The sequence below is a fragment of the Oreochromis aureus genome, linkage group 13 (genome assembly GCF_013358895.1).
Source record: "Oreochromis aureus strain Israel breed Guangdong linkage group 13, ZZ_aureus, whole genome shotgun sequence".
NCBI lineage: Eukaryota > Metazoa > Chordata > Actinopteri > Cichliformes > Cichlidae > Oreochromis > Oreochromis aureus.
In genome coordinates, this window is record NC_052954.1 from 3,918,642 (window position 1) to 3,932,749 (window position 14,108).

General features: G+C 37.3%; 1 protein-coding gene across 1 annotated transcript; it reads left to right on the forward strand.

The window, feature by feature from the left end:
- Window positions 1-11,262: 11,262 nt before the first annotated feature.
- On the forward strand, window positions 11,263-13,190 carry LOC120443405. Its single transcript, XM_039622058.1, has 6 exons — window positions 11,263-11,353; window positions 11,449-11,543; window positions 12,015-12,141; window positions 12,293-12,410; window positions 12,496-12,572; window positions 12,712-13,190. Exons 1-6 carry the CDS (start codon window positions 11,276-11,278, stop codon window positions 12,823-12,825), a joined length of 609 nt encoding a protein of 202 aa, XP_039477992.1. The 5' UTR covers window positions 11,263-11,275; the 3' UTR covers window positions 12,826-13,190.
- Window positions 13,191-14,108: the final 918 nt, after the last annotated feature.

The window sequence follows — 14,108 nt, forward strand, 5'->3', positions numbered from 1 at the left end:
TTTTCACTACAAATGACTAGTGCAAAACATACTATGTCTGCAACATCACAGTATATCTGTTATGTTATAGTATTACTACTAAATCACAGTATTTCTGCCAATCCACGGAGCTGACTGTTACTAAGTGCATCAGTGTACATAGGTCATCTCTTGTGTTGGAGTGCCCTCTTGTGGCACCTTTTGGGTAGTGCCTTAGTAAACGTGAACACTGCAAAGAAGTGGTATCAGACTGTTTTGTAGTGGAGGACTTTGTTGCCAGTTTCTTTTCATCTTCATTCATGTTGTAATGTAGTAGTACCACAATATGGCAGAAACACTATGTTTTGGCACAAATACTTTGATTTGGTATACTTTAGCTTCTTCACCCCTTTCAGCAAAATTTTCATTTTTTCACCCCTTTTCAGCACAAATTCCAGCTTTTTGGCTGTTTTCAGAAAAAAACACTTTTCAGCAGAATCTCTGCTGAGTTATCTCTTTTCAGCACAAGTTTCTGCTTCTTTGCCTCTTTTCTGCAATAATTCTGCTGATTCACCTCTTTTCTGCAAAATTTTCAGCCTTTTCACCTCTTATCAGCACAATTCTCAGCAGTTTCTGCTCATTTCAGCAGAATTGTCCGTCTCTCCACCTCTTCTTTGTAAGAATGACTTTGGCTCAGGGAAATGAATAGCCACCAGGAGGCCAGGTTCGAATCCTGCTCAGTGGGGCATTTTTTTTTCACCACCATATAACTTTTGCAACTTTTCATCGTTTTTAGCTTTTCATAGTATCATAGTATTTCCACAAAATATTTGTATTTCTGCTACGTTATATTATTACTGCTCATAGTATTTCTGCCAAATTTTGGTATTTGCTCCAAAGCACAGTATTTCTGCCAAATCACAATATAACTGCAAAATAAATGTTTTTGAGACAAATCATAGCGTTTGTGCTAAATCCTAGTAATTCTGCTCATAGAATTTCTGCTATGCTGAGGTGCTTTCTGCTAGATTATAGTTTTTCTGCTAAATCAAAATATTTCATGTAAATCATACCAAGTCCCAGTGTTTCTGCCAAATCATAAATCATAAATAATGTGGCGTGTTGGGGAACAGCTAGTCCTCTCCCATCATGCCTTGGGACATGTGCTGCTGTTTAGATGTTCTTGTTTCATTGTTTATGGTTACGTTACTTTTAACTGTTGTCTTGAATGTTGTGTTTATACTATGGTACAAAGTCACTGACAGTTATTGTTTTATAGGAAGGAAGAATGCAGTACCATAAGTGAGTTCTGTTATGCTGTTATTGACCCTTGAAGCACATTGTAGAACAAGCAAGTGTTTAATAAAAAGCTTCTCCTACCAGCTTGGGGTGGAATTACAAGCTCAAGCTTTCCTGTGTGCTTATTTGCAAGACTTGTATGTGCCATAATAATTTTAATAAAGCAAAGTTAAGATGAGAAGCTTGTTCCAATTCATCTTCAGACAGTGCTGCCAGTCACGGTTGGAGCAGTTTTACTGTCATCTTACTGTTGAGCCATAAATTACGTTTGTTTTCCAACTCTTAAAATGAAGCCGTTTCTTCTCTCGTCATATCTCCGCGACGGAGGTACAAAACTATGAAAATCGAAGTCAAAGTTCAGCAAAGTCTGCTGATTTACCCAATACAAGAATTGTGCTTCTATCCCACCTAGTTTTTGAGTTACACGACGTTTTGTAACTCCGAAAAATCTGCGTTTTACGCCTCTCACCGCGATCTAATTCTGACTGCTCAAGTCTCTGTGTTTTAGGCACCCGTCCCCTTTGTTACCAGACCTCATTTGGCTCAGAGGGTTGAGAAGTTGCTGTGAGACCCGGTGGCAGAGGTTCGAGTCCTACCTGTGACAGTTGCTACACATCATCCCCACTTGCATGCGCTCTGCTTTCTTGACACTCTTCAGTGTACCCTTACACATAAAGCCATCTCATACACCTCTTTTTTAGCAGATAATTCTGCTTTTTCGCTTGTTTTCAGCAACTGCTGATGCTGATAGCCCTCCTAGTTTTTGAGTTACACGACGTTTTGTAACTCCAAAAAACGGCGCTTTTCGCCTCTCACCGCGATCTATTTCTGATTGCTGATCTCTTTGTTTTTCAGCCACCTGCCCTCTTGCCAGGTGGCGCAATCCGTAATGACACGGCTCTGCAGCTCAAAGGTCGTGGGTTCAATCCCACCTTGGTCAACATTTCTTTTTCACTACAAATTTATACACTATCACAGACCTGTAATTTATATTGCTAATTTTTTCACTACAAGTGAGTAGTGCAAAAACATACTATGTCTGCAACATCACAGTATATCTGTTATGTTATAGTATTACTACTAAATCACAGTATTTCTGCCAATTCAAGGAGGCTGACTGTTACTAAGTGCATCAGTGTACATAGGTCATCTCTTGTGTTGGAGTGCCCTCTTGTGGCGCCTTTTGGGTAGTGCCTTAGTAAACGTGAACACTGCAAAGAAGTGGTATCAGACTGGTTTGTAGTGGAGGAATTTGTTGCCAGTTTCTTTTCATCTTCATTCATGTTGTAATGTAGTAGTACCACAATATGGCAGAAACACTATGTTTTGGCACAAATACTTTGATTTGGTATACTTTAGCTTCTTCACCCCTTTTCAGCAAAATTTTCATTTTTTTCACCCCTTTTCAGCAGAAACTCTGCTGATTCATCTCTTTTCAGCGCAAGTTTCTGCTTCTTTGCCTCTTTTCTGCAGAAATTCTGCTGATTCACCTCTTTTCTGCAAAACTTTCAGCCTTTTCACCTGTTATCAGCACAATTCTCAGCAGCTTCTGCTCATTTCAGCAGAATTGTCCGTCTCTCCACAACAACTTTTTGCAACTTTTCATCTTTTTCAGCTTTTCAGTAGACAGCTTCAGCGTCAAGGCATCCACACAGCATTTTCGCAGGAAATGCAAATTTTTCTAGTTGTGTGGATGCTTTAAGGCATCCACACTATTGAGTTCCTGTTTCTCTTTATTCTTTATTATTATTCTACTTTATTATTATTATTCTAGTTGCCACTTTTGCCCTTTATTTGGCACTTAACTACTTCCACAATTTTCAGCCGATTTTCACCGTTCAAATTTTAAACTATTCTGCTATTTCTGCTAATGATGGCAATGACTTTTGGTATTTTTAACTATTATACTTTTTAAAATATTAAGCTTTTTTCCTTTAATTTGTCCCATTGAAATGAATGGGAAACTTCCGCAATTCTGCTAAAATTTGCTTGTTTTTGAAACTTAACTACTTTTTCCTACTTTCACGTAGAGCAACCATTCAAACTTTAAAATGTTCACAAATTATTGGGCTATTCATGAATGACTCAGCTTTTTCATATCTGTTACAGTTTTACTTTTATCCCTCTTAAAGTTTTGAGTTGCAAAATTGTGATTTTTCAGAAAATACATGCGTTGTTATGGTTGCTATGCACTTGGCTTCCAGTGTGCCACTGTAGGTTTCGCAGTCTTCTCTTCATGTCCGAACAACTTCTTGCTACTTGCTCAATTTTCACTCAACTTCCACAAATTATACATCAAAACGTAGGCATTTTTGCTGGCTTTCCGAAAATGTCACCATCATTGTTGTGAGATTTATAGAATTTTGGCAAATCTCCTCAGACCAACACGAAGTGTGAAAACTCTCCATAGAAAGTCAATGGAGAGTTTGTTCAAAATCACCGCTTGATTTCTGTAATGAGAGGCATATTCGAATCGTCATATCTCCTTAACGAAGCGAAGTTAAAACATGAGGCTTGTCCCAGTATATCTTCAGACACTCCTGACGCTCACAATTCAAAATTTTTTTCTCACCTATTACCGTTCTGAAATGAGTTACACTTGTTTGAGGGTAGGAAATTCGTCCTTCGCTCAGATTTCTTCAGATTTCAAACTCTGGAAATGAGGCAATTTTTTCTCTCGTCATATCTTTTGATGGATTTCCACAGAGAGCTGAAAATTTCCATGACTGTTCACCAAAGCCTGCTGTCTCTTACGGTGAAAGAATGATATCAATACTCCAAATAGATTTAGAGTTAGAAAGCGTTGTTTGAGGGCAAGTCAAGGCAGTTTTCGCTTGCCTCTACTCAGTTATGGTGCATTAGAAGTCAAATATCTTTAATAATTCATATTTTAATGATAAATTGTAAACACTTGAAGATTCCCCCATCTCTTCTGAACAAAACGGTGTAAGAATGACCGTTCTAGCCCCTACGGTTAGGAAATTATGGGCATTTGTTTGAGAGGAATCCTCACTATGAGAAATACACTGCAGAAATCCTGTCTCTCTCTGTGCTGAGTGTGTAAAACGGCTGCACCTGTTTTGGCGGGAAAAAGTACACAGCCTCTCTGATTGGTGGATTCAAATTTAGCAGCTTCCAGGCTGCTTGACTGACCTAGAAACTTGCTTGTCTCTCCCTATGTATGTGTGTGTGTGTGTGTGTGTGTGTGTGTGTGTGTGTGTGAGAGAGAGAGAGAAAGAGAGGGCGAGAGAGAGTTTTTATGGGAGCATCTTATTGTATGATTTAAATTCAATATATTTAGACTGGTTGACTGAATTTGATCCTGTGTGTGTCTCTCTGTGCATGTGTGTTTCCATATGTGTCCATATTTGTGATTGTGTGACTGTTATACTTTTTTTGCTGATTTTTTTTTCATTTAACGATTACATTTGAAGGATCCTTAGCATGTTCAGCATTTTTTCAGCTGTCCATTTTGCTTTTCCAATTTTTCTGTTTAAGTTATTACTATTGTGCTAAATCATACTATTTCTGCTATTTTATAAGATTTGTGCTAAATATAGTATTTCTGCCAAATATAGTATTTCTGATTAATTATAGTTTTTCTACCAAATCATAGTACAGTATTTTTGCTTTTCATAGGATTTTTATAGGATATTTATATTGCTTAATATAGTATTTCTGCTTTTATAGGATTTGGGCTTAATATAGTATTTTTGCTTTTATAGGATTTGTGCTTAATACAGTATTTCTGCTAAATGTAGTATTTATGCTTAATCATACTATTTCTATATATTTTGCCAGGTCCTCTGTGAGGACTGAGACATTCAAATTTTTGTATCAGGGCCTGCACGGCTTCCCAGCCAGCCAATCATATCTGAGGTCTGCCCTTTCTTCTCTCGTCATATCTCAGCGACAGATGTACAAAGAGCAATGCAAATCACAGTCAAAGTACACCAAAGTCCGCTGATTCACCCAGTACAAGAATTATGCTTCTAGTCCACCTAGTTTTTGAGTTACATGACATTTTGTAACTCCAAAAAACAGCACTCTTTGCCTCTCACCGCGATCTAATTCTGACTGCTCATCACCCTGTTTTCCAGGTGTTTGTTCTCTTTCCCAGTGGCACAGTTTGTAATGACACAGGTCTGCAACCCAAAGGTCGTGGGTTCAATTCCACCTTGGTCAACATGTTTTTTTCCTACAAATTAATACACTATCACAGACCACTAATTCATATTCATCATTTATTACAATTCTGCAAACTTTTATGATTTTAGCAGCTTTTCTAATATTGACCTCAGATTCTTATTAACACTCCATGGCACAAATACTGTTCCCTTTAGGCTCTGTGTATGTGTGTGTGTATCAATATTTTCTCCCATTTTAAAGTATTACTCCTCTATAATTGTATTTCTGTTAAATCAAAGTACTTTTACTACATCTTAGTACTTCTGCTCAATCATAGTATTTTGCCAAATCATGGTTTTTGTGCCAAATCATAATATTTGTGTTATGTTATAGTATTACTACTAAGTGGAGGAATTTCTGTCATGTTACAGTATATGTGCTGATTACAGTATTTCTGTATAATAGAATTTTGGCAAATCTCCTCAGACCAACACAAAGTCTGGAAACTCTGCATAGAAAGTCAATGGAGAGCTTGTTCAAAATCACCGCTGGATTTCTCTAATGAGAGGCATTTTCAAATCGTCATATCTCCTTAAGGCAGCGAAGTTAAGACATGAGGCTTGTGCCAATATATCTTCAGACACTCCTGACGCTCACAATTCAAGAATTTCTTTCTCACCTATTACCATTTGGCCATGAATTGGGTTTGTTTGAGGGTAGGAAATTCATCCCTCGCTCAGATTTCTTCAGATTTCAAACTCTGGAAATGAGGCACTTTTTTCTCTCGTCATATCTTTTTTTGATGGATTTCCACACAGACCTGAAAATTTCCATGACTGTTCACCAAAGCCTGCTGTCTCTTACGGTGAAAGAATGATATCGATACTCCATATAGATTTAGAGTTAGAAAGCGTTGTTTGAGGGCAAGCCAAGGCAGTTTTCGCTTGCCTCTACTCAGTTATGGTGCATTAGAAGTCAAATATCTTCAATAATTCATATTTTAATGATAAAGTGTCAACACTTTAAGATTCCCCATCTCTTCTGAACAAAACGGTGTAAGAATGACCGTTCTAGCCCCTATGGTTAGGAAATTATGGTCATTTGTTTGAGGGAGTCGTCATTATGAGAAATAGACTGCAAAAGTCCTGTGTCTCTCTGTGCTGCGTGCACCTGTTTTGGCGGGAAAAAGTGCAAATTGGTGGATTCAAATTCAGTCCCAGGCTGTTTGGCAGCTGCTGATGATTGGTTGATTCTTCAAGCTGTGTGACTGTGAAACTGTGTGTGTGTGTGTGTGTGTGTGTGTGTGTGTGTGTGTGTGTGTGTGTGTGTGTGTGTGTGTGTGTGTGACAGAGAGAGAGAGGGAGAGAGAGAGAGAGAGAGAAAGCCTTTTTATGGGATGATCTCATTGTAAGATTCAAATTCAATATATTTAGACTGGTTGACTGAATTGGATCTTGTGTGTGTGTGTGTGTGTGTGTGTGTGTGTGTGTGTGTGTGTGAGAGAGAGAGAGAGAGAGATTGAGAGAGAAAAGCCTCTTTATGGGATGATCTCATTCTAAGATTCAAATTCAATATATTTAGACTGGTTGACTGAATTGGATCTTGTGTGTGTGTGTGTGTGTGTGTGACAGAGAGAGAGGGAGAGAGAGAGAGAGAGAGAGAATGCCTTTTTATGGGATGATCTCATTGTAAGATTCAAATTCAATATATTTAGACTGGTTGACTGAATTGGATCCTGTGTGTGTGTGTGTGAGTGTGTGTGGCTGTTATACATTTTTTTATCGATTTTTTTTCATTTAACAAGTATATTTGAAGGACCCTTAGCATGTTCAGCATTTTTTCAGCTGTCCATTTTGCTTTTCCAATTTTTCTGTTTAAGTTATTACTATTATGCTAAATCATAGCATTTCTGCTGTCTTATAAGATTTTTGCTAAATTTAGTATTTCTGATTAATTATAGTTTTTCTACCAAATCATAGTACAGTATTTTTGCTTTTTATAGGATTTTTATAGGATATTTATATTGCTTGATATAGTATTTCTGCTTATTATAGGATTTGTGCTTAATATAGTATTTCTGCTAAATGTAGTATTTATGCTTAATCATAGTATTTCTATATATTTCTGCCAGGTCCCCAGGCAGCCAATCCTCTGTGAGGACTGAGGCATTCAAATTTACATATCAGGGCCTGCACGGCTTCTCACCCAGCCAATCTTATCTGAGGGTCTGCCCTTTCTTCTCTCGTCATATCTCAGCGACAGATGTACAAAGAGCAATGCAAATCACAGTCAAAGTACACCAAAGTCCGCTGATTCACCCAGTACAAGAATTATGCTTCTAGTCCAACTAGTTTTTGAGTTACACGACGTTTTATAACTCCAAAAACTGCGTTTTAAGCCTCTCACCGCAATCTAATTCTGACTGCTCATCACCCTGTTTTCCAGGCGCTCGCTCTCTTTCCCAATTCTGCAAACATTTATGATTTTAGCAGCTTTTCTAATATGGACCTCAAATTCTTGTTAACACTCCATGGCACAAATACTGTTCCCTTTAGGCTCTGTGTATGTGTGTGTGTGTATCAATATTTCTCCCATTTTAAAGTATTACTCCTCCATAATTGTATTTCTGTTAAATCAAAGTACTTTTACTACATCTTAGTACTTCTGCTCAATCATAGTATTTCTGCTAAATCATAGTATTTTTGTTAAGTTTAAGAATGTTTGGCTAAATATATTCTTTCTGTTATCTTATACTATTTCTCCTAAATTCTTGTATTTTTGACAAGTTATCGTGTTTCTGGTAAGTTACAATATTTCTGCTAAGTTCTGCTATGCTATTGTATTTCTGCCAAGTATTATGTTTCCTCTAAGATATTACAGTTCTGCTAAGTTACTACATTTTAGCAAAGTTCATTTGCTTCTGCAAAGCTTTTACAAATTCTGCAACTTTTCAGCTTTTTCTGCTAGTTTCAGCAGACAGCTTGAGCATTACAGCATCCACACTGCATTTTCGCAGGAAATGCAAATTTTTCTAGTTTTTCTAGTTATTCCTCTAGTTGCTTCCGTACACTTTTTGGCACTTAACTACTTCCTCAGTTTTCAGCCGATTTTCTCAGTTCAAACTCTATACTGTTCTGCTCTTTCTGCTCTTTCCGGCAATGACTTTTGGTGTTTATTACTGTTATACTTTTAAAATATTACACTTTTTCCTTTAATTTGTCCCATTGAAATGAATGGAAAACTTCCACAATTCTTCTAAAACTTGCTTGTTTTTGAAACTTAACTACTTTGTCATACTTTCACCTAGAAACTCCATTCAAACTTTAAAATGTTCTCAGATTATTGGGCTATTCCTGTCTGATTCAGCTTTTTCAGATCTTCTACCGTTTTAATTTTATACCTCTTTAAGTTTTCAGTTGCAAAATTTTGATTTTTCAGAAAATACATGCGTTGCTATGGTTGCTATGCAATTAAGTCAGAGTGAGTGCTGGTCCGTTCTGAATTTTCTCTTCATGTCTAAACAACTTCTTGCTACTCACTCAATTTCCACTCAACCCCACAAATTATACATCAAAACGTAGGTATTTTTGCTGGCTTTCAGACAATGTCACTATCTTTATCGTGAGATTTTCCGTTTTTTCGCAATGTGCCTCGGAGTGACACAAGGTCTGACAACTCCCCATTCAAAGTCTATGGGGAGGTTTTGAAATTCAGAGCTGAAATTCTGTAACGGGAGGCATTTTCAAATCGCCATATCTCTTTAACAAAGCAAAGTTAGGACATGAGGCTTGTGCCAATATATCTTCAGACACTGCTGACACTCACAGTGGAAGCAGTTTTACAATTATCTTACCGTTGAGCAATGAATTACGTTTGTTTGAGGGTGGAAATCTGTCCTTCTCTCAGTCTTCAAACTCTGGAAATGAAGCCGTTTCTTCTCTCGTCATATCTCCGCGGCGGAGGTAGAACGAGCTATGAAAATCGCAGTCAAAATACACCAAAGTCCGCTGATTCACCCAGTACAAGAATTATGCTGCTAGCCCTCCTAGTTTTTGAGTTACACGACGTTTTGTAACTCCAAAAAACGGCGTTTTTCGCCTCTCACCGCGATGTATTTTCTGACTGCCCAAGTATCTGTCTTTCAGACCGCCGCCCCTTTCCAGGTGGCGCAATCAGTAATGACACGGCTCTGCAGCCCAAAGGTCGTGGGTTCAATCCCACCTTGGTCCACGTTTTTTTTTTTTCACTACAAATTTATACACTATCACAGACTTGTAATTTATATTGCTAATTTATTACAATTCTGCAAAGTTTTATGATTTTAGCAGCTTTTCTAATATGGACCTCAGATTCTTGTCAACACCACATGGCAGAAATACATACAAGTAAACAGCCTGATGAAGCAGACTGAGGCAGTACCTCTGATTGGTGAATTTGAGCAGAACCAGGTTGTTCTTTCATTTCATTTCTTTATTTATTTCACACATGGTTCAACAGTGTTTCTTTTTCTACACACAGAACCTTCTGCCTCTTTTCAGCAGAAATTCTGCTCATTCACCTCTTTTCAATGCAACGTTCTGCTTCTTTCCCTCTTTTCTGCAGAAATTCTACTGAGTCACCTCTTTTCTGCAAAATTTTCAGCCTTTTCACCTCTTATCAGCACAATTCTCAGCAGCTTCTGCTCATTTCACCATAATTGTCAGTCTCTCCATCTCTTACCTTGTGAGAGTGAATTTGGCACAGTGAGATTAGTAGCTGCCTTGCGCCCAGGAGGGCCAGGTTTGAATCCTGCTCAGGGTGACATTTTTTTTTCACCACCATTTTTTTTTCACCACCATACAACTTTTTGCAACTTTTCATCTTTTTCAGCTTTTCAGCAGACAGCTTCAGCGTTAAGGCATCCACACAGCATTTTCGCAGGAAATGCAAATTTTTCTAGTTTTTCTAGTTCTTTATTCCACTGTTTACTAGTTGCTTCCGTACGTTTTTCGGCACTTAACTACTCCCTCAGTTTTTGTGCTATTTTCACCGTTCAAATCTTAAAAAATTCTGCTCTTTATGCTCTTTCCTGCTATGACTTTTGGTGCTCATAACTTCTATACTTTTTGAGATATTGAATTTTTTATGCAATATTTTTTGCCCATTTCTGCCACACTATCAGTCTGGTCACTAGTTTTCCTTGCCGGTTTGAGCTGTGTTTTAGCTCAGTGAGATAAGCAGCCGTTCTCAGACTTGGAGGCCCAGGTTCAAATCCCGCTTATTGCAACATTTCTTTCAGTTAACAGTTAAACTTTTTTTAAACTCTTTTCAACACAAATTTCAGCTTTTTCACCCCTTTTCAGCAGAACTTTCAGTTTTTTCAGCACTTTTCAGCACAAATCCCAGCTTTTTCAGCTGTTTTCAGCAAAAACCTCTTTTCAGCAGAAATTCTGCTGATTCACCTCTTTTCTGCAAAATTTTCAGCCTTTTCTCCTCTTATCAGCACAATTCTCAGCAGCTTCTGCTCATTTCAGCAGACTTGTCCGTCTCTCCACCTCTTCTTTGTGAGAATGAGAGTGAGAGTGACTTTGGCTTAGTGAGATGAGTAGGTGCTTAGAAACTAGGAGGGCCAGGTTCGAAACCTACTCATGGCAACTTTTTTTTTTTCACCACTTTTCAGCAGCAATTTCTCTGTCTTTACCCCTTTCAGTAGAATTTTTGGCTTTTCACCACTTTTCAGCAAAAAAGTTCTGCTTCTTCACTTCTTTTCAGCAGAATTTTCAGTTTCTTTAATGCCATACAATTTTTTGCAGCTTTTCATCTTTTTCAGTCATTTTCAGCAGACAGCTTCAGCGTTCCGGCATCCACACAGCATTTTCGCAGGAAATGCAAACTTTTTCTAGTTCCTAATATGTCACAGGTGAACTTTGACAACTACCGAGCCATTTTATCCTTTGTGAACATTGGAAATGTACACTGGAAGTTTCTGGTTAGTATAAGCAGCATTTCTGTGAAAAAAAAGTTTGTTTCAATAAAACATTCTTCATAATTTATGTACTTTTTAAATTTATATATCTATCGCAGTACATAAATGCAGATGACAGCTGTCTGTATTTGGTCGATCCTTCAAGAAACTCTTTGGAGCAGGAAGAGTCTGACCGTGCAGCCAAAAGATTCCGGTAATTATGCATTATTACATGTATATAATAATAACATAAAATATTAGGTACTCTGTAATGCCATTAGAAAAGTGACAGGAGGACAGAGGATGTCTTTTTCTATAGGTGAACATATGGTTGTAGATGAAAGTGTAATAAAATCCACGGTTATCAGTTCTTTAAAGAATTAAAAAAAATTACTTCAAAATTACACACATATGTAATTTTAAATAATAAAAATACCCTGACAGTGTTTAAGCAGTGAGACATTTGACACAGTTAACATTTGTAGATTTAAAAGAACATATTATTATTTTTGATACTTCATGTAACATAATCTAGAGCACAGGGCTTTCTGACACGCAATTAAAAACACATTGATATGTATTATATGTGTCTATGTGATTTATGAAAAAGTACAGAATGTTCTTTTTCTGTGTGACTTTTATCTTTCATTTCTATATAAATGTCATGTACATTATGTTCACACAGTGAATACTTCAAAATGAGAAGGACATGCTACAACAAAACAGACTGGGTGAATGTGAGACTTCGAGGAGGAGTACTGACACATCCATTTCAACGGGATGGTTCTAGCTGCGGAGTAATGGTCATCATGGTATGGTACCACATTAAAGCAATAATATTGTTCTGTAAAATTAGATAAGAAGATAAGTTAAAAATAATCTCAAAAGGTTAAACTGTTTAAATAGGAAGTGTAACATTTGCAGATGTTTTCAATTAAATTTTATTTTTTGTTTTCATTTCAGATGGCCAAAGCAGTAATGGAAGCATTCCCAAATAAACCAGAAATGACATTTTTGACGACAAAAAAAGAGATGGCCCAGGCACGAAGGACATTTGCACAGACAATACTTGAGGCCTCAGGTGTGTAATATCTTTTTCAAATGGACATATTTGTTTGTGTCAAACCGATGGACACTAACATATATATATATATTTTATGTTTTAGTATTTGACAGTGACACCAACTGTGCCATGTGTGCAACAGCGAAACCACCCAATCCAGGACCCTCCATCACTGACTGGGTATAGTGTTTTTAAAAAATAGTTTTATGTTATCTACAACAAAGTACTTGACTCTGTGTTGTTAAGGATTGTAAATTATGAAATCATAGAATTATTTACTTCATGTGTTTATGAAAACTCATATGTTATTTGTTTACAGATTCAGTGTGATAACTGCAACTGCTGGTTCCATTCTGAATACCTGGACATGACAAATGAACAGCTCAGCAGCGCTCAGAAGACAGAGTGGAAGTGTGTGCTTTGTGTAACCTAATTCCACATGCAGTGAAAGCTACTAGAATAATCTGCTTATAGTTATTATTGGTGTTTTGAGGAACACATGTGTAAAACACAATATGTATAACATTCTTGCTTTGAGCACGTATTTTAAGTATTTCCTTTTTGATTTTTTGGGTTGATTTGTGTGATGACAGATAATGAATAACAATATATCAAAACTGTATAATAGTAATCTGAGAAATCTGTAATATGAGAAATGTAATTTCTCACCCCGACCGGTCACAGCAGATGGCCGCCCCTCCCTGAGCCTGGTTCTGCTGGAGGTTTCTTCCTGTTAGAAGGGAGTTTTTCCTTCCCACTGTCGCCAAAGTGATTGCTCATAGGGGGTCATATGATTGTTGGGTGTTTCTCTGTATGTATTATTGTAAGGTTTAACTTATTATGTAAAGTGCCTTGAGGTGACTATTGTTGTGATTAAGCGCTGAATAAATAATGTCTAAAACTAAAGTTGCTACTTGAGGTGGTGTGTGAATGATCTTTTGAAAATTTAAATTTTGTGTGGAAAGAAATTTCTTGTAGTTAAGCAAATACTTGAATGAACTCATTTTGTTCAGTAATAGATTAGGATTTAATTTAATCAGAAAACAGTACAGTAATTTGGGTAAAGTTCACTATTGATTTACTGGAAAACCGTACAGTAAATTTGGCTGTGGATCACAGGGTGAAGAGTGGAGATGGCCTAGAGTCAAAATCCAGTGAGATATCAGTGTCACCTCTTATGGTTTTCCTGTAATCTGAGGTGAAAGTTGGGAATATATAGAGTACAGTAGAGTAAATTGTGCAAAGTTTACTATCAATTTTCAGGAAAACCGTACAGTAAATTTGTGTGTGGATCACAGGGTGAAGAGTGGGGGTCACCCAGAGTCAGAATCCAGTGAAATATCTGCGTCACCTCTTACAGTTTTCCTGCAATCTGAGGTGAAAGATTGGAATATATAGAGTACAGTAGAGTAAATTGTGCAATGTTTACTATCAATTTTCAGGAAAACCGTACAGTAAATTTGTCTGTATATGACAGGGTGAAGAGTGGGGGTCACCCACAGTCAGAATCCAGTGAGATATCTGTGTCACCTCTTACAGTTTTCCTGTAATCTGAGGTCAAAGATGGGAATATATAGAGTACAGTACAGTAATTTGGGTAAAGTTTACTATCAATTTTCAGGAAAACCGTACAGTAAATTTGGCTGTGGATGACAGGGTGAAGAGTGGAGATGGCCTAGAGTCAGAATCCAGTGAGATATCAGTGTCACCTCTTAT

What these genes read in the sequence shown, in the direction of transcription:
- LOC120443405 (XM_039622058.1), top strand. Translation starts at nt 11,276, where the DNA reads ATGTCACAGGTGAACTTTGACAACTACCGAGCCATTTTATCCTTTGTG. An exon ending in ATGTACACTGGAAGTTTCTG is followed by an intron (nt 11,354 to 11,448) that starts GTTAGTATAAGC and finishes TATCTATCGCAG; the next exon opens with TACATAAATGCAGATGACAG. An exon ending in GACAATACTTGAGGCCTCAG is followed by an intron (nt 12,411 to 12,495) that starts GTGTGTAATATC and finishes TTTATGTTTTAG; the next exon opens with TATTTGACAGTGACACCAAC.